General features: G+C 41.3%; 1 protein-coding gene across 6 annotated transcripts in view; it reads right to left on the bottom strand.

The window, feature by feature from the left end:
- The window catches only part of LOC120734616 (VPS10 domain-containing receptor SorCS1), a 182636-nt gene that overhangs the window by 90174 nt on the left and 67043 nt on the right, over positions 1–25419 (bottom strand). For all 6 annotated transcript variants that reach the window (XR_005696049.1, XR_005696050.1, XM_040033517.1 and 3 more), the window contains exon 2: positions 12739–12806. Coding sequence is in view for 4 of the 6 variants with exons in the window: in XM_040033517.1 (XP_039889451.1) it covers positions 12739–12806 (68 nt within the window). In the remaining 2 variants the exon portion in view is untranslated. The remainder of the gene's footprint in view (positions 1–12738; positions 12807–25419) is intronic.

Raw genomic sequence — 25419 nt, 5'->3', positions numbered from 1 at the left:
GAAAATATCTGATTCGTAAAGCTGGACTTAAATAATTACGCGTAAATAATCACTATTTATGAACGCATTTGATCAAACTGCTTTGTATTTTTGCATGGACTCTGTGAGTTACACACAAATCACTGCACATATTTGTGAATCTTAGTTTATATGCTTGTGGATCATATTATATGCATTCATAACACTTTTGAGCAAATTTCTCTCCATATTTAATGAGCTAAAGGTGAAGTTATCTTAAAGATTAACAGCAGCTGTGTGTGACAGACACTGGAAACAGTCACTCCTTATTCTGCATATAGTAACTGGGTAGCACAACGGCTGACAAACTATGTTTTCAACCTCATTTGCACTTCAGTTACCACGGAAGCAGTAACATCTAATTAAGCTGTAAACACACAAACACGCAGCGGTGTGAGGATTACACATCATTATTACATTGCCACTACCACGTCACGTTTTGCCTCATGCCTTTACTATCCCAGCACAGAAAAGTCAGAAAATACTTCATCTCACTGATGTTCACATGACTATTGCTCAGAATTCTCTCGAGAGATGACGAGAAACTGCAACTTCCAGCTTGTAAAAAAATATCAAGATGTTCAAATTCCCACTAATACTTGTAACTATGGTAAGAACTAAAAATACAGTCTTGGAACAGAATTCAGTGGTATGAAGCAAACGCAAACCTGCTGCACAACCTTATGTATAAATACTGTGTGACTTATTAGGTATAATTTAGAAGCCAAAGTTGTCTTATTATAAGATCTGAAAGCAGCAGAAATGAGGATGAGATAATGCTGAGAACTCTCACACTGTTTCACTACGTGCAGGCTAATGGGGCAAGAACAGGAACAGGAAGGCTCCCAAACTTGATTGAGAATCATCAGGTTATAAGATTTTATCAGTTACAAAGTAATGCAGGTATGCTTATCAGTATATCAAAGGAATATTGTTAATCTGTGGCTCACAAAATATGCTAAGCTCAAAGCTTACACTGCTGCTTACAGCTGTGTGCATGCGCTGGGAACAGATTGAAATGCTTCAAAGCCTTTAGGTTAATAATTCGATTTTTAAGGCTGTTGGTTCAGAAAAAGGAGCCATTAATAGCTAAAACAGGATTCAGCCTCCAGAAAACAATTTCTAAAATGATCTTGGACAAAGATCAGACTGGTCGATGCCAACATATCAGCAAAAAGGATGCTATTTACTGTGAACAGCGGCATCAAATTTGCTCTGGCTTATTGTCAAAGAACTAAACGCTATAAACAAACACAGAAAATAAATAAAAAACACAAAATCATGTCAGCACCATCAGCTATCCACTAAATCATTATTTCAAATGTCTGTCTGGATTTCACTTACCTGTGCATGCTCTGGATGCTACAACCATCAGTTCGTCTTTTTTATCATTTTGAAGCCATAATGACAAAGATGAAAGACTCAAAACTTCCACTTTACATTTTCTCACATGACTGTGGGCTAAATGTCACAGTTTGACAGAGGATTCAAGTCCACGAGTGAACTGAAGGGTCAGAAGTGGCTCACACGTGTCTGTGTGGCATGGCTGAGCCAAACACAGAAAGTTCTGCAGAAATTATGAATAAAATAAAATAAAATAAAATGGAGCTGTATTTTCCCCAGGTCCATTATACATGTTTAAATTCTTAAGTCAACTGAAGCCAGATTGTCCTCAAATATGAAAGGAAAACTGAGGAACTTGCTGATTTATTTTCTCGCTGAGCGATCGATGCGTTCACTCAAAGAAGCTAGTAAGAGCCAGCCTATCCTGATGTCAGTTCCCTTTATTCCAGCGTATTTCACGCCACCCTCTGAACTGCATTCAGTAAAAAACAGATATCTCGAGTTGTGCATTTTGTCTGACATGACTGGTAAGCAGAGACACTTCATCATTTCTTAAACCTCATTTACATAGAAGAGAGTTATAAACCCGTTAAATCTTCAAATGACGGCTAAAATATTCAAATGTTGGTCAAAGTGCTAATGCGAAATTTGTCTTCTGTCGTATTTTTGCATTTCAGACTATCTCTGAAAGTTTGAGCGACTTATCTGAGCTGTCAGCTCTAATTTATTTTGAGAGGCCTGGGGCTCAATCAAGGAGCTATTCTAATTCCACATGAAGATAGAGAAAAAGCCCAAAAGCATACAAATCTTTCAAAGGCAGCAAAGACACCGGAGAATGTCTTGAGTGACTTCAAATAAAGCAATCACTTACATCGACTCATGTGGGAGTTTTTCTGACCGGCGTGTTTTCTGTGGAGCCGTTAAATCCACACTGAAGTCCTTGTTTAAAGGGTTTGGCGATTTCTGAGAGAGCGACACTTGAAGTTTACAACCAGCCGTGAAAATATAGAAATATTCATGGGAAATTGGCAATTTTGTCTCACTCGGTAACCCTTTGAGATTTTCTTGGGGCTAGTTTCCATGGAGAGCAAATGCTTTCCCATCCGATGAGCTCTTCTGGAGGGAGTCATTTCCGTCATTTATCAGAAACCATCAACACCCAAGACCGCTGGACAATGACATCATCGGTCTATTGATCGGCTCCTGTCACAGAAGCACTTGATTTAGGGCCCGGTGAATCTGAACATGAAGCAATAAAATGGCGCAGCCCCAGCAGATCCCAGGAAGATGGAAGCTGCGTTAAATGAAAAATGATAGTTTCTGAAGGACGATAATTCTGAGCGAAACTGTCTCGGTGGGGACTTCTCAGATGCTGTTGGCTGGTTTTGCGTGTATGTAAAGAGCAGCTCTGACCGCTCTGTGCTGTGAGGACGTTAGCTCCTCAGGGGCAGCAGGTGAGCAGCTCCACACTGTCCACACGCTGGGTTAAACAAATTAATGAAACGCCGTGCGAGGACACCAGAATGATATCAGTCCTATTACGGCGATATGGCTCAGTGAGGAAAATGGATTCGGGATATGCTGGGAGGATGACTGAACTCCTCCCCGTTAAATCTTGAAACACACTCTTACACACAGACGCTCGATTAAAAGCCTCAAACCTCCTTTAGTCAACGGTTCTTTTTTTAACTTTCTCTCTAAAACAGATTAAAATTATGTCTACAGCTGCATATTAACAGACTTATTAGATGGAGTTTCAATTAGAATTTTCAGAGTATAGTATAAGTTGATACGCAGCCACTAGACATTTACATCCTCCGTGGGGATTTTGATTAATAGCGGTTCAGAGGATGGAGAACTGCACGCGTCCCGGGATAGTTAACGTGAGGTCACTCGCTGCATTAGCGCGCTTAAACTCTGCGGCACTCTTTGAAACACTGGACAAATGGCAGCTGAGCTGAACGATCCAAGATGAATTTATGAAACCTTCAGCGCGCTCGCACAGTATATCTTTTGAGTAGCAGACTGAATCATAGCCTTTCCTCCCTCGCTCTCTATCTGCAGTCCCTTTCCATCATGTTACTGCCCATCAGGGCTGGTGGCAAACTTCCACACTTAAAGCTGCACCGGGCAGGATTGTGTTTTTTAGGGCAAGAAAAGAACAGTCTGACGCTCTGGACAGAAAAGTTACTTTTCAGTTAAACCTTTTGTTTATACCAACATGCACACCCCCTTAAGAAAGGATCACATTAAACTGATTCCACCTTGAGAATATATTCATGCTGCTGGAACCCACTGTATAAGGACAGAGCAGCCTGTTCTCGTTCCCAGGGTGTCCAAATCTCCTGTTCTTCAAAGCTGCTGGCATGTCACAATCACAAGGTTTTATTTATATAGCGCAGGTTCATCTCAAGTCATCTTAAGGCTATTTATGTTACAAGGTAAAGGCTTTACAATATTAGAGTGAAAATCCAATAATCAGATCATCAAAGCAAGAACAGTCTGAGGGCAAAACTCCCGTTTAACAGGAAGAAACCTTAGTGAGGGAGAGCCATCTGCTGTGACTGGTTGGGGGTGAGGTGAGGGGGAGTTAGCCAGTTCAGTAATTACTAATGATGGTTTGCAGCAGTCAACACGTGGAGAGTGAAAAAGGGGAGTGGAGAAGAAGAGCTCAGTGCATCATGGGAAGCCTCCAGCAGCTTAAGCCAATAGCAGAATAACTATCCGATGATCTGGGGTCACCCAATCCAGCCCTGACTATATGCTTTATCAAAAAGGAAAGTTGTGAATGCAATCTTAAAAAGAGAGAGAAGGTATGTCTCCCAAATCCAGACTGGAATCTGGATCTGATAGCTGGAGGCTCTGCCTCCCACTTTATGTTTAGAGATCCTCTGAACCACCAGTAAGCCAACAGTCTGAGAGTGAAGAGCTCTCTGATCTATGAGATCATTTAAGATATGATGGGCCTGATTATTTGAGACACTGTTTGTGGGGAGAAAGATTTTAAATTAAATTCTGGATTTAACAAGGAGGAGAAGCCAATATGGGAGAAATGTAATCTCTAGTCTCTGTGAGAACTGTAGCAGCAGCTTTTTAAATTAACTGAAGGCTTTTCAGGGAGTTTTTAGAGAAACCTGCAAATAATGAACTTCAATAGTCCAGCCCAGAAATAATAACTGCACTTTTTCCAGAATCACTCTGAAAAGGATGTTTCTAATTTCAGTTGTACAGATGAACAAAAGCAGGGCTTTATTTTCTTTAATTTACACAGAATGTAGTTTTCACTCAAAACTTTCAAAGGACCCTTGGTGTGATTTAAACACAGTAAAGAGCAATGACAGAGAGTGATTCGCTGAGCTGCTGATGCTCGTTTTTGAAACCTAAAGATGTTTTCTGAGCCTGAACTAAGGACGCTCATTTATCTGCCCACCTGAGACTGGCTGCAAAAGTGAGTCATCCCTACTTCTCATCTTCAAATGTCCAACTTTGCAGTTTTATAGCACACAAACAAAACATGTTGGACTCCCTGGATGGCTTCTGCCCTCATCTTTAAGCTCTGGGACTGACAGGTGTCCTGACAGGCAGCTGCAGCTGCTAGCTAGACTTCACCTCTGCTAACCTGGGTCACTGGACTGGACATCTCAACCATGTTTGTGATTTCGATGCCTTTTGGAGCATTTTATTGGAATTATCTGAGAAATAATGTGGCTTTCTGCGTGATACGGACTGTCCAAAAAGCACCCTGGTGCGTTTGATGACCCTGATGAAATCCACAAGCAGAAATGTATTAGCTAAACAATAAAGCTGTTCTATATACTACAAGTGTCACTGAAGCTTTGAACTCCACATACTCTGTATGTTGGCAGACGTCTGAAGTAGGTAAAGTTGTGCCAGAAACTTTAGCTCTGCAGAGGAAAACATCCATAAATCTGTTTGAAATTCACAGGCAAAATGTTACCACTGCATATCGTCAGAATAGTAATCCGGTTGAGTTACAGTGGCAAGAAATTATTACTTTGGAGAGCATTATATTAACTCTCTGCTATTTTATTTGGGCTTCTGAATTCTGAGTGTGTAAATGTGCCGACTTTATGATCCTTTGAAAGATGACACAATGTGTGAGGCCACATTTCAAGGCTCAGATGACTAGACACTGGAAACAACACAGGGGAGTACATAATTCCTGGAACACCGACACTCACCATCAGAGAAGGTCCCTGAACCTGGAATTGTAACTAAAAACAAAAAACTGTTTTTACCAAGCGGCAGCATCAGGGCTGAAACACCAAACTGTCCCAGAAAGTGTAGTTCCTGTAGTGGCCGTCTACATTTTAAATACAAGCTAAAGTTACTATATGGTGTTTGGGCCTTATGCTCAATCTTTAATTGGATAAGTTGAGGATTTCTGAAGGATTATTATCAGTGTTTATTGGCTGTTTGTTGCAATGTTGCTGATTAGTTTCTAATTCCTCTCTGGTGTGATGATGTGGAACATGCGCTATTAATAATTCTCACAAGTATCTCTTTGGATAGACTCCGACCTCATTAATTGAGGACTTGTAATTGTGAAATTGTCACAGACTTAATGTGTTTAAGTTTGAGTTCAGCTTTGTTGGCAGCCCAGCCTTCGCTTCAGAGGATTGTCTGCTTGGTCGGGGGTCAGAAACCTTAATTATCAAAACAGACATTTTTGGGTAATCGTTAACCAAGAAAAATAGAACTGCAAACCATATTTGAAAATCATAATAAAGCTGAGACAGTCTATTATCAACATTATTAATAGATGAAAATAATTAAACTCTGTTGTGTGCCATGAATATTTGATACTTTGTTTTATATTTGATACTTCAACATGTTTTTGCTGTATTTTATGAAATGATAGACCTGAAAAAAATAAAACTTTTAAGATTTTTTTTTTTTGCAAATAAACAGAAAAAAGTAGTGGTAAAAAAAATCATTTTAGATCTACTTTGCAACAGAGGCTCTGAAACTATGAAGGCCACTGCTACTTGTCTTTGTGCGAACAAAATTCAAAGGTCCAGATCAGTGTTCGGCAATTCAGTTTTTTCAGTTGAATTCAATTTTATTTATAAAGCGCCAAATCACAACAACAGTCGTCTCAAGGTTCTTTATATTGTACAGTAGATCCTACAATAATACATACAAAGAAAAATCCAACAATCATATGACCTCCTATGAGCACTTTGGCAGCATTGCAAAGAAAAACTCCCTTTTAACAGGAAGAAACCTCCAGCAGAACCAGGCTCAGGGAGGGGCGGGGCCATCTGCTGCGACCGGTTGGGGTGAGAGAAGGAAGACAGGGTAAAGACATGCTGTGGAATATTAACAAGTATGATTCAGTGCAGAGAGGTCTATTAACACATAGTGAGTGGGAAGGGTGACTGAAGAATAATAATAAAACCATAGATCTGTAAACACAACAATACACTGGTTGTTCAAAAAGAAAATTACATTACAATTTCCATCCAGATTTTTTGTTTGTTTCTTGTAGATGACGCCCACAGCTATGGAAACTCAAGACCAGCTGATTGTGTCTGCTGATTTCCAGTATTTTGTACCTAAGCTCATAGATGTTAAACATTTGTAGCAACAGGCGACAGTGTTAGTATGTAAACAGAAGTGGTGCATGTTGCCCCCCTCAGCTGAATAATCACCACTTGTTAATGACCATCACCAGTGTTGGGTGTTGTTACTTTGAAAAAGTAATTAATTATAGTTACTAGTTACTTCTTCAAAAAAGTAGCTGAGTTAGTAACTGAGTTACAAGATTCTAAAAGTAATTAATTACTTGAAAAGTAACTATTTCATTACTTTTGAATTGTACCTCTATATTTCACCTTTAAAAACTATTTCCTTTGCCTTGTTTGGTATCATCCTTTTCAGCACAACCTCACGTGTCTGAATTTACAGTTATGTTTTCATTTTGACATACTGTTGTTAGGAGTTGGGTTCTGGTTATGTGGTGTTTTTGTCTGTATGTCTTTTTTGGTGCCTCCCTTTTTGTATAGGTAGGCGGGGCAGTGAGTCACTGAACCTGGCACACCTGTTACTCATCAGCTGCATTCTTCAGAAGTGTTCTTTAGGAGCTACCTGACAGAAGACTAGTGTCGGAGTATTGGCGTTTTTGGAGAGTCTGAAATTCTGCCCCTGCCTGCTGGAGCCATTGGATTATTTCTGGTGACTGTAAGGAGTTTTGTTTCCTCCCTAGGATTTTGCCTCGACTGGTTTGTTTTCCGTCTGGAGGTTTTGGCATTAAACAGTACCAAGTAAGCGCTCCAACTCTCTGTAAAGTTTACTTTAAGCTTTTCTCGGTTATCGGGCAAAACCCTCCTAATTCTCATCCCTCTCCTTTTTTAGACCGAGTGCACTACCTGTGTGTGTTTCCATCACCTGCACGTCCTGGCTCCGCGTCCCCATTCATACACAGTTGTATATACTTTGTCCTTGTAAATACCTCCCCCCTCACTGTAAATAAACTGTCTTCACCGCAACTCTGCCTCCGTGCGTTCTGCTCCCTGGGTCCATCTGCATTTGCCATAACAACTGTATTAACACAATTGATCTAAAATCAGACAAAAAACATAAAATCATAGTAAAAAAAAGTTATATTTTTTACTGTAACAACCACAAAATGTTTATTGAATCATATTTCGTAACTTTAAATGCAAATATAAATTGTCAATTTTAAAATCGTACGCACAAGTTTTGCAAACAAAGTTATTTGCAGCCATTTACCTTTTACCCTTTTTTTTTTTTAAAATAACCATTTCAAACTATTTACATAACAATCAGCTGTTCCACATTCAATAAGATGCCACACAAATTATTTGTGCCACTCCAAAAATTTCTGTTGACTATAAAGGAGAACATCACAGCCTGATACCTGCAGCTCTGACAGGTCTCTCTTTTTCTGCTGTCTCTGTCTCTCTCTCTCTCCATCACTCTTAAAACGTCCCCCTCTTCCTAAACAACCAAATGTCATGTTGCCATATCATTTTTGATTGGTCGACATGGTGCAGAGAGTGCTTGCTAGCGCTGTCCTTAGACCTTAAACGTGGCAAAACTATTGAGGAAAAAACGCCGCGTATATATTGTTTATCATGACTCTGGTTTTAGTGGCCTATCAACACAATTTAAAAACTGGTATATATCACCTTGTTGCTTTGTCATCTTAAAGTGGTCATGTGATTGGCTTACCACGACTACTTTGTTCTTCCTCAGTCAAACAGCAGCACTCATGCGATTGTTTTACCCCCTTTGCTCCAGGTGTTGTGCCAAAAAGTGATCGCCGCCCGCGGGAGCGCGCACAGCTGCTTAAAGCTGTAGCGCCCAGATTACTTACATAGACAGCTACTTCTGTGCAACTGATATAAAATGCTGTAAACTGAAGTCTGTTTGTTGAAAAATAGTAACTGTAACGGCGTTGTAACGATAGAAATAGTAATTAGTTAGATTACCCGTTACTGAAAAAAGTAACGCCGTTACTTGTAACGCCATTATCCCCATCACTGACCATAACAGACAGTATTGGACAAAAGGAAGAAAAAAATTCCAAGTCCTTATTTGGGACTAGGCATTTGGGTCTTTAAGACTCCCTTCAAGCCTTCTGTATCAATAAATGAAGTGAAAACAAACATAGAAAAACAGCTAGTTATATCAAGGCACATCAGTGTGAGGCTTTTACTTTATTTGTCTGTTATTGCTATAACAGGTTGACAAGCACCCATCACATCACATGACAGATATACGGCATGATGAAGTTTCAAGCTGTTACCTCATGCTGCTATTTGGGGCCGCAGCAGGCAGAGATGCTTCAGACTCTGTAAGAGCTTCTGGATTGCCGGCAGAGCAGCGGGCAATCTTAAATGTAGTATATGTGGCTTTGCTCCACGCTCTATCTCACTGACTGTAAATTGTCCACTAATGTTCTACACTCTCATTATCCTCTTCACTAGCTCAAAATGTGCATCATCTGTTCACTCATTTGTCTTTCTGTCAATCTGTCTGGCTTATCCACATGCACCTTTAATCATGTGTCCATTACAAGAGGCTCTGTTTTCGCAACGTATCAGATTTATAACGATGTCAGTGAAGCGTCAGTAGCAGATGCACCATTACCAGGGTAATGCGGTAGCGTGATCTGAGACACAAAGCTACAGCCTCACTTGATCCTCTATGAGGTACGTGCAGTCATATAATGGTACATTTGCTATAGCCGTGCATAAGAGCTTAAGCCTCGAGGCTGTCTCTGTGGAAAACTGTGTTGTTATTCTGCAAACCAGATGGCTTTTTACTCCACAAAGGGCGCGAGTAAAGACAGACAGTCGAAAAAATCATTTAAGCATTTTAGAATCAGAGTTAATTTCCATCCTTCACATTTCCATTGGTAAAAAAACAGCAAAAGCGACACTCTGGGGTCCACTTGTAAAGTTTTCACACAGAAACACTAACACAAATGATTGGTCGCACATATTTGCTGAAAACAAAACTAATCTCACCTCTGTCTTCAGGCTAGCTGGTACTCTCCAACACTCCTCAACTTCAAAAAGGCTTGAAATATTCTATTACCTGTTTGAAAGTTCATAACTTCAACATAGAGGCAGGAGAGCAGAGCAAATAACCCACAAACTTTGGTGAAATTGACGATAATGACAGTGCAGATGCTGAAGACACAGACAGGCTTGAATCCTGAAGCCAGATTTCCTTAATTTTGACTTACAGCAGATCAGCAGGTGCATACTAACTGTGGCAGACTGGTGCACAGTAATGTTGGCCTTGCACTCACATGCAGAAGAACAACTCTACTCTGATGTAACCGAATTATAGAAACTGAGGTACAAGTGGATCGTTGGCCCACTGGAATCCTGAAGTGTCTTGATGGTTCAGGTTATGACCATGCCTCTGCCACTGTGGAAGCTAAAGTGGAGAGCAAAATACGATCAAGTCTTACTTTAGGACTATTGTTTATTCTAACCAAATGCCAAAATGTTCTGTTTATTCACTGGAATGTCATCATTTGATAACTATAACCATGGAAATACAGTGAAATCACAGAATTCCATGTGACTCACACATACAGTCAATCACTCAACTCATTACGTTTATAAAACACACCTGTCCACAGAATCAATTATCAGTTTCTTCCATTGCAACCTGTCCACCAACTCTGGGAAGACCAGAGAGCTGTCCAAGGACATCTGGGACGAGGTTTGTAGTATGACCCAAAGAACACCATCGCAACAGTCAAGCACAGAGGTGCAAACTTTATGCTGCGAGGCTGTTTTTCTGTTAAGGGCGCATAATGGCTTCACCACACAGGAAGGCCAATGGATTTGACCATTTACCTTAAACTCTTGGATGAAAACTTGCTTCCCTCAGTCAGAACCCTGAAAATGGGTCATGGATGGGTCTTCCAGCATGACAATGACCCAAAACATACCACCAAGGCACATTGTGTGTGTTTGGGATCACTGCCATGCTGAAAACTTGAAAGCATATCAGATGCTTTCCAGCTGGTATTGCTCTGTAGATCGAAATCTGCATGACAAATTTGGAAATCACTACAGTTTAACCAGGTGGGCATTTTTAAAGTGTGTGCTGCTGATTTATATACTCTAGACAAACTATAGTAATCCAATTGCTTTAATTTACTGCACAAGCTGGTCTGTGGTGTATCAGGAAAAATTTGTATTAGTCAGTTCTTGTGTTTACCTGACTTTATGTAGATGACTCAAAGTGAGGTTTTGAAAGCACAGAAGGTAAAAAAATGTACCAACATACCAAAGTCTGTTCAGGGTTTTTGTTTGTTTGATTTTTAAATAACCTCGGACGTGTGAAATTTAATGAACAGACCCACAAAATCAAATTTAGATGTACCATCTCGAATCAGCCCAACCTTCATGACTCGGTATACAGGCGCACTTTTCTGAGAGTTTTAAAGTTTGATATTCTTTAAAGAACTGAGTCCATCAGGAAAGTGAAAGGTGCAGGGTGGCGTTTCCTGTCATCACACGCAGTGAACAAGCTCTCGATGCTTTACATTGTTACAGTGGATATAGTATAAATTCACAGTATTTAGTGGAACTAACATACAAAATACTTGATTGTTTCTTTAACATATCACAGAGAAAGAATCTGTGTCTGACACTTGCTGACACTCGGTATCATCGCAACACAAGGATCAGCTTGTTTGAACACTTTGCTGAAGCTACATGAAGTTAAACATTCAAACCCACGCTGCTATATTTTTATGGCTGCAACACTACATCAAATGGAAATACTCTGGATGTTTTGTGCACGTCTCCCTCGTAATTCTGTCTGACACGCAGTCTCTCTTATCGCCACTGGAATTTCAAATCAGTTCTGTGGTTTGGAATAAAGCTCAACAGCAGAGCTGGGAATCCAGCACAGTAACCGTCAAGCTACTGTTGGATCTTTGCACACAGGTGAAACGGTAAAATGAGGCATTTTTCTGTGTGTGATTTAAATTGAAGCTTTTGTTACCATTTAATTTTTGCAGTTCAGTTTCAGGGATCTTACACAATTATTCACACAGAAGCTTTACAATCTTTTTCCTTTTAAATAAAGAAAAAAATCAAAAGAAGAGATGCCACGCACTGAAAACCTCTGATGATTATTCTTGTTTGTGCAGCACGAGTTATGGTGAGCAATTACATTCAGTTTTCTGCAAACTTCAGAAAATTGGTTTCCATCTAATCTGAGACTTGGCTCAATTACAGAAAATTAAGAGATTCTTCATTTTTGTTTTCATGCCATTAACCGTCAAAATTCTCTCCAAACAAAGACGTGCTTCTGTCCCAGCTTCTGAATTTTTAAGTTGACTGTTGAGACTCTTTTTCAGACATTAATATATACACCCTATTTCCTAAAAGGCATCTGCAAATATTACATCAGACTAGAGTCTGAAATGAGGCTAGTGATTTAAGTTAGGCTACACTTGTAACAAGGCTGGTCGAGGTAATTTGCCGGATAAGACCACCAGCTCCACTGGCAGTGATTAGTGACTTTCATGTGAGGGATTTCTGATGCCCACAGACATTAAAACCAACCGAGGACATTGCTGTTAAGGCTCGCCAATTAACAGATCTTTCTTTCCCTTTCCTTTTTTTTTCAGGCTGTGAATGTTTCATTAATTCACATTATGAGAACTTTGTGAAAATTGGTTTCACTTATTCCTGCGAAAAGAGCTGGGAGCAGCTCAAACCCCGGTATTAAAAACATCAGAAGTATATAGAACCACGTTCGGTCCCCTTTGACCAATTTGTTGTGTCAGGCTCTGCTCTGCTTGAGGCTTTTCTGAAAATGTCATGAGCTCATGTAGTGTGATAAGCTTACCTCCATAATGAACTCTCGGTCACGCTGTTGAGGTTGAAGTCAAATAGTTTGGTCAGCATCAGAATCACCTGCAAAACAAAAAACAGCGTTGCAATTAGCGGCCTATGCAGACTTATTAATCCAGTGAGTGGTGGCGTGTCAAATGGCAGCAGCGTGACACCAACGCTTTGAGGAAGAATACAGTTTGGCAGAAGCCATAAGTCATACCCCCTCCACCAAGTCAGCCTCAGACACTAATTTTTATGTATACTGAAACACAGGTCGATGTTGTGACTGTATAACATAGACCTGACACAGAAAATGTCCTGGTGTGTTCTTTCTCTGCCTTCAAAACCAAGTTTACCTGCTGTGCAGCCTGCCTTGAGTTTTGGGTGCGTTATGCTAGCAGATGCTAATGTGGACTCGAGCTGATGAGCGTTAGTTAGCTCAGTTCAGACTACAGTGACATCATTTGAGGACAGCTCACTCTTCTGCTGTTTGCTTTCCTAAAGAGCAGGAAAAGGTGGGAGTCTCCACTTCTGCTCAAGAGGTTCAGGAGAGCGAGCAGTGAAAAAAAAAGAAACATTTCTGGGCAGTGAACGCAAGCTCTCTGCAGCTTTTCAGAAAATACACATGAATCCGTTTCTTTTCACATAGTGGCTAAAAGCAAATACTCAATCTGACCAGGACGTTTTGCAAACAGCGCTACTGATTTCCATACCTGCTTCTATATTTATTCAAATGGGATTTTGGGACTACCGGCAACACATGTACAGCCAAACACAGCTTTTGCATGTTGTGCTGGTTAGCAGTTTGACTTTATAGGTTGGACGGTGTGCTCAGGAGATTGTGAATGCGATCTTTTCTCACTTACTTCCTGTTGTGCCATTTGTCTCCCGCAGATGTGGCTTGAAATCGGTTTAAATTAGAAGAGGAAAGCAGGGAGTTTCTCCACAGAGCCCATGCTATCTAAACTACTCCAGCCAATAGTATGATTAACTGCTATCACTAAATCACTTTATCAGAGCATTTCCAAAATTAAATCCATCCATCCATTTTCTGCCATTTATCCAGGTTTGGGTCAGAGGAGCAGCAGTCTAATCTCCACCACCTCCTCCAGCTCTCGTGAGATACTGACGCATTCTCAAGTCAGCAGAGAGACATAATCTCTCCAGTGTGTCCTCAGCCTGCCTCATGAGGTCTGCTTCTAGCAGAACTTTTCCGAAACACCTCACTGCCTTTTTTTGCCCTGACTACCTTAACTGGCCCCTTGCAAGCCAGCCTGAGCCCCGACCCCCTTAAGAGGACACTAATTTATAATAATAATGGATTGCATTTATATAGCGCTTTTCGAGACCCTCAAAGCGCTTTACAATTTCTGTCACTTATGACCCTGATCGTCTTTGTTCAGTCACTAGCAGCTGGTAAAGGTTGAATCATAATTAAATTAAGAGCTCTGTGTTCATGCATAGCTTTGTTTTTCCCACAGCAGGCAGCTAAAATATCAGCATCACTACAAATGTTCATTCTCTTTGTGGAATAACCACAAGACACCTGATCTCCTTCACCTGACGCAGTCACTTATCACCAAGCCAAAGTTGTGACTTGTCTGCAAACCTCATCCTAGCCATCACAAACAGTGAAGCCAACCATAACTAAATTACATTTCTCTAGCGTGTCCTCAGTCTGCTTCATGAGCTCTGCAGACGTCTCGTGTTTCCTGTATTTCCTTATGAACAGAACTGGGAACAAAGGGCAGCCCTGGTGAAATCCAACGGCAAGTGTGCGCAAGAGTCTGACTCCCTGAGCAGCCCTCAGAGCACAGCACACCCCAAGAGACGTGGCCTCCAAGTGCTTACAACAAACTCCAGCACGTTATTTGTCCCATCATGGACGATGAAGATTCTTTTTCACTGTAGCCTTGAAACAATAACCGAAACTCGGAGTTTTGTTTTCATGAGATTCTTTGTGAAACACGGGGTGTCGGCGTTGGAAGCGTACATTTAAATGTAATTTAATTTCAACACCACCCATATGTGTGAGCAGCTTCTTCTGCACACGCTGCAGTTGCTTAGCATGATCGTATCTAATTGTTTCAAAGTCATTACTTAATCGCATAAGGCTGATTCTAAACGCCATAAATATTCCTTATTCCGCTCAGACCCCGAAGGTGCCGGCAATGAGGAAAAGTGGGTCAGCTAAAGTCTGGGGGGAAAAACAGATTGTGAGTTTCCGTGCTGCTTTACTTCTTTTACCCTTTGAGCAAAATGTGATGTTTCTGCCTCTGTTTACTTTGTGACTGGAGGTATATTTGAAATGGATAAAACTCAGAAGAGGCAGGAAAATGTTCTCAGGGAGCGCTGCAGTTTCACTTTAATATACTCTGTTTTTTAACAGTTGTGCTGAGTCCTTCCTTTTCCATGCCGTTTCCTTTTGATAAAGCTGTGTATTTTGCCGTGACCTTTCCATTATCAGATAACCCCTATGCATTGTGGGTAACTCAGGGCGCAGCAGTCTAGTTATATGAGGTGGGCGATTCTACCGGTTGTGTATATCTAAATATCTATTCACGTAGTGCATTGTTTGCGACGGCCTGGTTCATCCTTATCTCTGACTTTGCTGTCAGGGATATGTGTTGCTTCCCACTGCACACGTTAACATAAAGAACTTAAATCTGTGTAGTTTATACTTGTTGCCTTTAAGACGTACCACACTGTGCTAGACCAATATCCAGCTGATTCCCCTCGGCCTGACTGCCTTTGATACCTCCGCACTGCCTGTTACGGAGGCAGCAGCTGAACCGCCGAATGACTTGTGTGACTTTGTGAAACAGCTCCACCAGCATGGGGTTCCTGTGAGTACAAGCAGAACAGATGCACCTTGGGTAGCAGAATTACATCGCGAGGTTGGGGCTCCTGTGATCAGGCTTATTAAGTATGCGCTAACATCTGCAGCCCCTGAAACACTCGAAACGTGCGGTGCACTTGGCCGACCCGCAGCTGGCGGGGTTTCGGAGTCGAGGATGTGTTGTGGAAAATAACCGTCAGGACAACAACTAGTAAAAAGGCATTGATTAAGAGCGGTTCAGGAAGTGGCTGGCTGTTTTCAGTGTGGGGAGAATTGGCCCGGGGAATGAATAACCTTAAATGTCCGGACTAGACCTTTGCATGCTAATGACTGACCAAGTCCATTTAGCTGCCCAGCTGGAGGCTGAATTCACAGCCGCGCCACACAGTTTCGTTCTTTCTCTCTACTCGCTCTCTTTATTTCCTTTCGTCTTCACTTCCCAACACTGTTTCTGTGTAGGAGAGGGAGAGAAGGGGGGAGGTGAAGGTGAGGGTAATGATGCAATTATGTTTTTAACATCTCTGAGCCACTTTGCTGCGTGTTTGTGTACGTGCCTGGTTTCTGGGGGAGGTGAAGCAGTTAAGCTTTTACATCCCTAATTCGTCCCTTGTGACTTGTGTACATGTTTGCGCATGCATATTTGTGTGTGTACATGCTGTGAAAGGTAGAGCTCTGAACTCTGGATGGAGTAGTAGCCCGATGACTTGGCTGCATTAGTTGAAGGGCAGTGTGCGTACAGGCCCTTCTGTCTGCCACATATGGAGACTGTGTGGGCTGCCATCAGCGAGCGGCCCTGTCAGATGGGCTCCCACTGGAAAGTGCATATGCTCCATCACTGCCTGTGCCAATTAGGCCTGTGGGCTTCTCCTACTGTAAATACTACGATGAGGCAAGTCTCTTCTCCATCAAGGCCAGAAGAAACCACCTCTGCACAGACACGCACTAACTTCTGACAGTTTGGAGAAGTGCAGGAGAGCATGAAGGCATCAGAAGGAGATGGGACATAGCTGGTGTTACAGCAGGAATCAATGATTAGGAAAAAGCTTTAAAACAAGCTTCATGCAGGCTCACGCCTTTGCAAAATACTGTATCGTATCTCTTACAATGTCGGTGTATATTCGTTTGGACAGGCGGCGGTGTCACAAATGTACAGTATGTGTCCCATACAACGACTGGAATGATGTCCACTGATGAAACAGTTGCTGCCATATGTCAAGAATATACAATAATGTGGCTTCAGGATCACCAGCCGTTCCTGCCTGCCCGACTCGAGATAACAAGACAAACAGAAACGGCATTGTTATGGTGGGCGCTAAAGCTAAAGCAGCAAGCTGTAACTTTTGCTCACTGAAACTAAAACAAGAACAACAGCTAAGCTAATGTCACGGGCATGAAGCTGCTCAGCTTGCTCCTGTTGACTGAGCAGAGGTGTTTTGTTCGTTAGGCCACTTAACACTGACCTATGAACCTGTCAAGCATTAATAAGCACCTGGTTCATCAAGGGATGAACCAGTGTTGTGTCTACATGTAACAGACCACTTAGCAAAGAGCCGATTTTGCAGCACCTCATTTGTTCTCATTTCTTTTATTGAATCTATGCCAAGGAAATGCAACAGTTTGACAGGCACAAAATAGTGTTTTTGCACCAAGAAGGTGATTCCCAAAGTGCTATTAGCCTAAAAACTGGCACATCTCAGTACAGTGTGCAGTGCGTCCTGTGTGGACCAAAAATAAACCTATACCCAGGGAACAGTATCTGAAAGCCATATCTTTAAGAAACAGGGAAGAAAATCCAAATATGCAGCTTCAAAATTGTTGTGAGTATGTATGTAGGAGGTCAGCAGAGAGTGTCTGCAGCTATTTGTAAAACAGAGAGCTCTGAAGCTCCTTCAAGAGGCCTGGAAAACTGAAGACTTTTAAAGAAATAACAATAACAATTTGGTGTTGAACAATAAAGGTGTTCGTACCAAATACTGACTTCTCATTAGAACTGTAGAAACTGTGTAGGTCTGCATATATTTCCTCTTTTGTTTCATCAGCATTAGATATCATATAGCACAAAGGGGATCAGACTAAGCAAACAGATGTGTCTGTTTTCAAACGGCATCACTGCAGTTTCCAAGAGGTTACACTTTTACTTCAGCTCAGGGCTGAACGAAAACAAAATAACTCGTTTCTTTGTTTCTTTGGCCACAATCAAACCATCAAAATTTAATTCATCCTTTGCTCAAGTCCCAAAATTGCGATAAACTCAACAAGCTTCCACTGAAGGACAAAGTTCAAAGAAAGAAACGAGTTTGTCTCTCACAGTTGTTCAAGAAGGCCTTCAGACGTACAAAGAAAAAGTCCAACAATATTAGTCATGCAAAGGGAAGCCGTAGCTGGAGGTAAGGATCAGTAACAACTGTGTCTGTGCAAAGCTTTAGGTATTTAAAATATCTCCCTATTATTTCTTTTTAATCAAAAGTATGCCTTTGCTGCTAGCAAACACTGTTATCTCCTATACTGTTTGGTAATTGTCCTTGGATAGAGGAGAGAAAATATCATCATGGATCAGAATTCCCAAACATGCATATACAAACAACAATTACCGTTTCCTGGGGCGTGAGAAGGCAGAATAAACAAATATGAAATGCAGAGCATTAGCACATATTCTGAAGCTTCCAAAAGAAGGAAATGTGCTGCGTTCATGTTCTGCAGGGCATTATGAACTATTTGTTTTTCTCATCTCAGTTTTGTAATCACGTGAGACCAGATTTCTCCAGGGGACAGGGCTTTGTGCACCGTTTCATTACTGCGAAAAAAGAAGATTCGAGCAGAAAACATACAAACAAAAGTTTGTTGCCACAGAGACGCATTTAAGTTTCCTTTTAATCTACAAATTAATTCTGCAATGAAGACTCGGGGAGGAAAAACAGCGCAATACACACACACGAAAAGATGTAAACAAGTTTTACCTGCCGACATTTGGAGATGCCTCAAACTGTCAGGCTCATGGGGAATCATTGAGTCAGGAACGCGCCTCTCTGTGGATTAGCCTGTCACATCTTCCTTTGGAAAATGCACCACTTGTGCCTATTGCTAATATAAAAGTAAAACATGCCTGGGAAACATAGTTTTCAGCTACTTGTCACAAATCTAAAAATAATGCAGCTTCATCAAGATCAGAATTTATCAAGGCCTGTCTGGCAGCAGTTCCCGGGGAGGATATATGCATATACACACACACCACTGCATGCTAATGTTCACCAATCGGGGGGTGCTTATCAGTAAATAATCAGTCTTCTGTGGTCTCATTTGACCTGATTTCTCTCCACCATGACACCTAGAAGCTGTAGGAAAGTTGCGCTATTAAATTCATATTTCCTCCTCCTCTTTTTTTTTTTTTTTTTTTTAAGATATCAGAAAACGTGCATTTTCTATTTTCACTTCCATTGGAGCAGATTATTTTGTGTGTGCTTGTGATGTTTGCAGAGATGTTTATGGAATACTGAGGAAGTCTGCAGCCTGCTGTGTCATTTGTCGCCTCTTTGATCCCCGCAGACCTGTCAGCTTTGTTTCGTTGTTTCTTTTGTGAAGACGATGATGCAGTCTCAGGGTTAACCACTAGTGTTTTCCCTGAAACGTGGCTTTTTGCAGCCTCTAATTGGTTGTTACCCTTCTTTGCAACTTGCACATTTTCTTTCAGCACATCTGATGGATGTTGTGTATGAAAATTATCGCAATTAAGTAGCCAATCTTTCAAGTGTGGAGCTGTTAACGCATTTGAAGACATGAAAGGCTTCAGAAAGATATTAACAGGATACTTGCTGGTAATGAGCATTAAAAGTATGCAGTTACTCTGCATAATAATTGCGCCTTCATGCTCTTCTTTTATGATGGGACACACGAAAACTACAAGCCCTCCTCATTTTAAAGTGTTCTGTCGCATTTAGCTGTGAAGTAAGAGGCGAAATAATGCTGCGCTAACGTGTGAGCGATGATTTATCATGCAAAGCCACAATACCCTTACCTTCTCACGTCACATATTCAGCGTATTTGCATCTACACAGCTGCTTTTCTCATCACTCCCATTTGAAACAAGAAATCTTCTCCTAAACCAGGAAACGCAGATTTGGCCAAGTGGTTGTATTTTATTTGAAATGATGATGATGACGACCTATAGAGAGCTTAGCTGGGATTGCTGGTAAGCTGCCAGTGGATGCTGGACTTGGCTGAGGCTGCCCTTTGTTACCAAATCTGTTCATAACTTTTAGTGCAGCCAAGGTTCACTCTTCAGTGACCTCAGGATCACGGCTTTTTTGGGGGGAACAATGTGCTCCACAAATTGCTTCAGCTCACACTGGGACAATTTGAAGCGACGTTCGAAGGAGCTGGGACGAATTAACGCCTCCACGTCTGAGGTCATAGTTCACGACCAGACAAGAATGGATTGACCACTTCAAGCTGGAAATTCCCCAAGTGGATGATTTCAAGTATCTTGGGGTCTTTTTCAAATGTAATGGTAGCGTGGAGGAGTGCCGTTTTTCACGTCATGGGGATTTTATACTAGTCTGCTATGGCAAAGAGAGAGCTGGGCAGATTTGATCCGAACACGACAGGAAGGTTCAGGCAAAACTCCTGGTAGTGACCAAAAGAATAGGATCGCAGATACAAGCGGCCTCTTGCTCCAAAGAATGTGTGAGCACTTTGCCAAATGCAAATGTTTAAGCTGCCAGCAGCTGCTGCTCATCTGCAAGCTGCTTTACAACCCACCTCCACCACAGGTTTTATTTACATGCTGTTTCTGGGGTTTGTGTTGTCTCCCTTCCCCTGGCTTTTCCTGTATGTACATAGAAGAGACAGAACCATATCACCAAATATAAACGATTGTAAGTGAAAATATTCTTTTGATGATAACAGTTTTGACTGAACTGTTTTCTTCTTAGCAATCTTACATATATATCATAATCTTATTGCTAAATGGCACACATCTCATATGATATATATCTGTGTGTGTGTGTGTGAAAGCATGGAACAAAACCTGATCAGTGTTGAATTTGTGTACTTGCACAAGAATTGTGTTACTGCTGATGTTCCTGTGAAGAATGCGCATTTAGTCAATAAATCACTGTTTAGCACTTTGTCATAAAGAGGAGATAACGCCTGACACAATTACTGAAAAGAAATGCACGGACATTCGTCCTGCTGATAACAGACGGCGCATCACTCCACGCACATAACAGGCTCACTGTGCTGAATAGAGAGCCGAACAACAACCTTGCCTCAGTTGAGAGAAGCGTCATCTTCCTATGCAGGTCATTTAAACAAACAGAGTGAATATATGAATTTTAATCACAAGTATCACTTCTTGTGTTGCCCTGGGATATTTTTTATATGAAGTAATAAAAAAAATGACTGGATTCATGTAATGCACGAAAGACTATCGACTTTTGGGAAGTTTATGAGAAGCGCTGCAAGCGGTGCCTTGCCCAGAGACAGATGCATTTGTCCCCAAGCGGTATTAATAAAGTACAGTCAGGAGTTTTAATACAACAAAGGCAGAGGTCATGCTGTGAAGAGGCAGCTGGAGCCTGGAAAACACAGTCGTGGAAATCTGTCATGTCATCTCTTTGAAATCTGTTATCATATGTACAGTAGATGGACTATAAACATCACACGAGAGGAACTTTACTGCTGAACGTGATTAATTATTTAAATTGGTGCTGTTAGAAGCACCGCTGTTTGGCTAATTGTTTAATATGCTTATAAAGAAATTTATAACAACTTCATCCCCAGACAAGACACGGCGGCAGCGGCGAGAAAAAAGAACTCGTCAACTTTGTCAAAGGGAATTAGGCTCACTGATTTTGTGTAATTTCATCCCGTTTGGATGCTTTAGGGCTGGGTAGCTGATGCCCAAGGCAATGCTAGATTAAAAGAAGCTCCCTTAGGACCTGCCTGGAGAGCAAACCGATGGTGGTAACTAACAAGCTCTTATGTTTTCTCCCTTTGTTCACATAATTCAGAATTAAAGATTCCCTGTTCTCATCATTTGCATTTGATTAAAGATGATTAGATAAGCTGTGATAAAAAAAGAGAAAAACACTTCAGTGGCTCCTTTTACCTCCGCTGCAGCTTAATCAACATGGACATCAATGTAGAGCTGACATTGACCCTCTTTTGTTGTAGGCCTTCTTCTCCTGTATCATCAAAGCACCGCATAAATTGCTCTTGCAAATGTTGACATTTTACATTTAATTCATTTGGTGATGCATTTCTTTAAAGAGACACTGACAGTATTTAAAGTGAAGATGGAAAATTAGACGATGATAAGACAAAAGACGATAAGGCTTTTCAGGGAGGAAATTGACACGTCTGTTAAGAGGAATACATCGTAAAGGGATGTAAATTAATCACACTGGTGACCTTGTCTCAACGCTGCCGTAATGAGATGATCAAGCATCGTCCCCTGGGAGTCTGGACGCCTTTTCCCACATGTTAATTGACAGTTGTATCACTGCCCACGCAATTAATAGAAGCATCGGATCATGCAGCACGCAAAGTAATCTACAGATTACTTTGCTGCAGCAGAACATCAAATCACGTGACGTGTGCGCTGCGGTCGCTGCTTTCAAGAGACGCCGTGTAGCCAGGAAGGTCAAAAGCAAATATTCAGACTTCACTCGGGCCGAGATACTTTTGGCATTTGATCCGTCTCCTCGTGATACCATTCCTGACCAAGAATTCAACCTAGCCCACACAGGAAGTCATTCAAGGCCAGGCAGTCGAGCCAGCCGGGGCCTTGGCTCCAGTGTGCGTGTACAAGCTGAGGCAGAACCCATGCTGGCTCCCCTAATGCAGGAATAAATCCAAGGACAAATGAGCAAGTTTGGCAGGACTGAAAGTGAGAGCAAAGCAGGCGAATCAGAGGAATTGAGTCATTTCTCTCACTAAGTATCAGCTGTAGATGCTCAGTGGCATCTAACCACAGAATCCATTTGCAGGCGATGCAACGAGAACTATTGATCTGAATAGGTGTCATTACCTGCAGGTTAATGTAGAGGACAAGAGTAAACATGATCAATGTCTATCTGCTGTGGCCTGTCTGCTTGGTGTCAATGATGGGCCTACACTGTATCCTCAGCTCGATACGACTGCTTCTTACACTGCTGAGATAAATCCTTCCAAAAGTAGCTCCTAAAATTAGAATCCTTAGGATATATTCATTACATCAAACTGCATTTTATCTTTTGGATTCAAGATGTGTTCTGGTGCACGCTGGACTAACAGGAAACGCTGTACGCACATACAGGATGTGTGCTGGAGGACAACCGTCATCAAATGCACACATTTATTGTAAAGTAGAATCCTTTTAAATAAGGGTAGAGGCACTCTGAACTCATTGGTGGTGTTGCGAGTGTATCTCTATTCCAAGGTGTCCACATGACACCCACCCCCCCTCTAATTTTGTCTTACACAGAAATAAAATATATAAAACTATATTTCTATTGTCATAGTCATTCGGGTATATTTGGGTATAAAATGTGAAATTTCTTGTCTTGACAGTCATACCCACCAAAACCACTATAAACCACCTCCTCAGTATGCTCAGTGGGATAAGAAAAGGACCTCAGACAGACGGCCATAGTGATCGATGTAGCTATACCAAGTGATGACAAAGTCAAGAAGAATGAAAATGAGAAGCTCCAGAAATATAAAGCGCTGAGAGAGGAGCTGGAGAAGCTGTGGAGGGTGAAGGCAACAGTGGTTCCTGTGATAATTGAGGCACTCAGAGCTGTGACTCCCAAACTGGGCGAGTAGCTCCTGCAGATTCTAGGAATGACATCCAAGATCTCTGTCCAGAGGAGACAACAGCAAAGACACTGTACAGAACCCTCGAGCTCCCTCTGATAGACGACCCGAGCTTGAAGGATAAAGACCGTCCGCATATTTAGTCAAGTTAGAAAAACTTATTTGTTAAGGATATCTGTTAAATTAAATTTCTTTAGACTGTAGGAGCATATATCACAGTTATGCACAGAATGACCTCAATTATGACATTACAACTAAAATTCCCATAAAAGACCTCCCAACTTGCCGCTGATTAAAAGAAAGAAACCTTTTTATTAACCTGGAGTTTTATCCTCCACAGGCAAAAAAGGCTGTTTTTTCTTCCACTATGGCTTGTGTGTGTGTGTGTGTGTGTGTGTGTGTGTGTGTGTGTGTGTGTGTGTGTGTGTGTGTTCACATTCGTTATTCAATGGCCTTCAACCAACATGAGTTTAATGGAGAAGGTCAACTACACTAAAATAAAATAAGAACTACAGGACAGGTGAAACACTTATTCCAAGACAGTTTTTATGAAATAAACAACATTTCATAAACTATTCATGTCATGTTCCTGGGTCTGACCCAGCGTTTTAAGTTTTAGTTTATTTGGATGTTGTTTATGTTTAAGTTCATTCGATTAGCGAAGTTCATTTGGTTATTAGACTCCTGTTAGTTTCCCTCACCCTTCGTGTTTCATGCTGCGTGTCTTATGTTATCAAGTTTGTATTATCATGTCTGTCTCATGTTTCCTGTTTTATTTTGAAGGAGTCGTGTGTTCTTTGTTCATTGTATTTAGTTCCACTTCCCTTGTCCTGTCATTAGGCTCATGTCAGTCAGCTGTTCCTCCATGTGTTCCCACTCCCCCTGATCACCTCCTGTGTATTTAAGTCCTCTGTTTTCAGTGTGCCATTGTCAGGTCGTCTGTTGTCCACGCCATGTTTCCTATGCCATGCCATGCTTCCAAGTTTCTTGTCTAGGTTTTTTCTTATTGTTTGTTTAGATTTCCCAGTTTAGGTTTGTGTTAATTTTGCTTCAGTTTGCCTTGCCCTTTGTTTGTACCTTTTTTACCAGCCATATTAAACGGCTCGCCTTTTGTTAACATTCAAGTTCTGTTCCCTGTTCCTTGGAGTCTGCGTTTTGGGTCCTTTTGTCAACCCCTACAGTCTGCCCTCGCCAGACTGTGACAATTCAAGTTTTTTTTTTTTTTTTTATAGCACACATACTGTACAAGGTTTTTTATGACAAATGTTTGTTATCACTCTCAGAGGAAAAGGACCAAGCACAGGACACAGAGACGAAATAACATTTCTGAAATCCGAAAAAAATGAAAATAAAATAAAAATAATAAATGGAACCAGGTGAAAGGTCCATGTAAACAGCAACCAGCTAAAGTTTCACAATAACACTGAGAAGTGGCAAATCCAGCACAAGTGAGACAGATCAGGTGGGACATACAGTTCTCAGGGACAAATAACTACCAAAGGAACAAAGTAAGACTGACAGCAGTGTAAGTAACTAATTACCAAATAAAAACAGGAAACTTACTAGAAACCAAAAGCACGACAGTCTGCACATCAGTCATCAAATAAGTAAAAATGATAGCTGTGCTATACTTGCATCTCAAATAATCTCTCTGAAAGAAAAAGTTTCTTATTTTTTTTCCTCTCACGCTGTGAATCGCCGCTCTCTGTCACTCTCTGAAGCCTCAGTGCACACTCACCCAATGAAACAGCAGAGAGGGGGAGAAACGGCTTTTGCCAAGCGAGCGAGATGATTTTATGAAGCAGTAAGATGGGCCTACAGTCGGGAAAGTTTTTTTTTTTAGGCCTTTTTGAAAGAGAAATATCTGTAAGGGGATATAAAAAGTGGCTAAATCTAAAGACAAAGTCACTGCTGAGAGAGAGCGATGCCAGGCGTCACAGCAGGGAGGGTTTGGAATTTCTGATTTTAGAAAAAGACAAAAACTTGAACACAAACCCAAATAGCCAGATATTGCTGTGATGCCTTTATTGCAAAGTTGTGACACAGATGCCATCATTGGGT

The sequence above is a fragment of the Simochromis diagramma genome, unplaced genomic scaffold, assembly GCF_900408965.1.
Source record: "Simochromis diagramma unplaced genomic scaffold, fSimDia1.1 OVJJ01000571.1, whole genome shotgun sequence".
NCBI classification, from domain to species: domain Eukaryota; kingdom Metazoa; phylum Chordata; class Actinopteri; order Cichliformes; family Cichlidae; genus Simochromis; species Simochromis diagramma.
The sequence above is the reverse complement of the archived record's forward strand: the minus strand, read 5'-3'. Positions and strand labels throughout refer to the sequence as shown.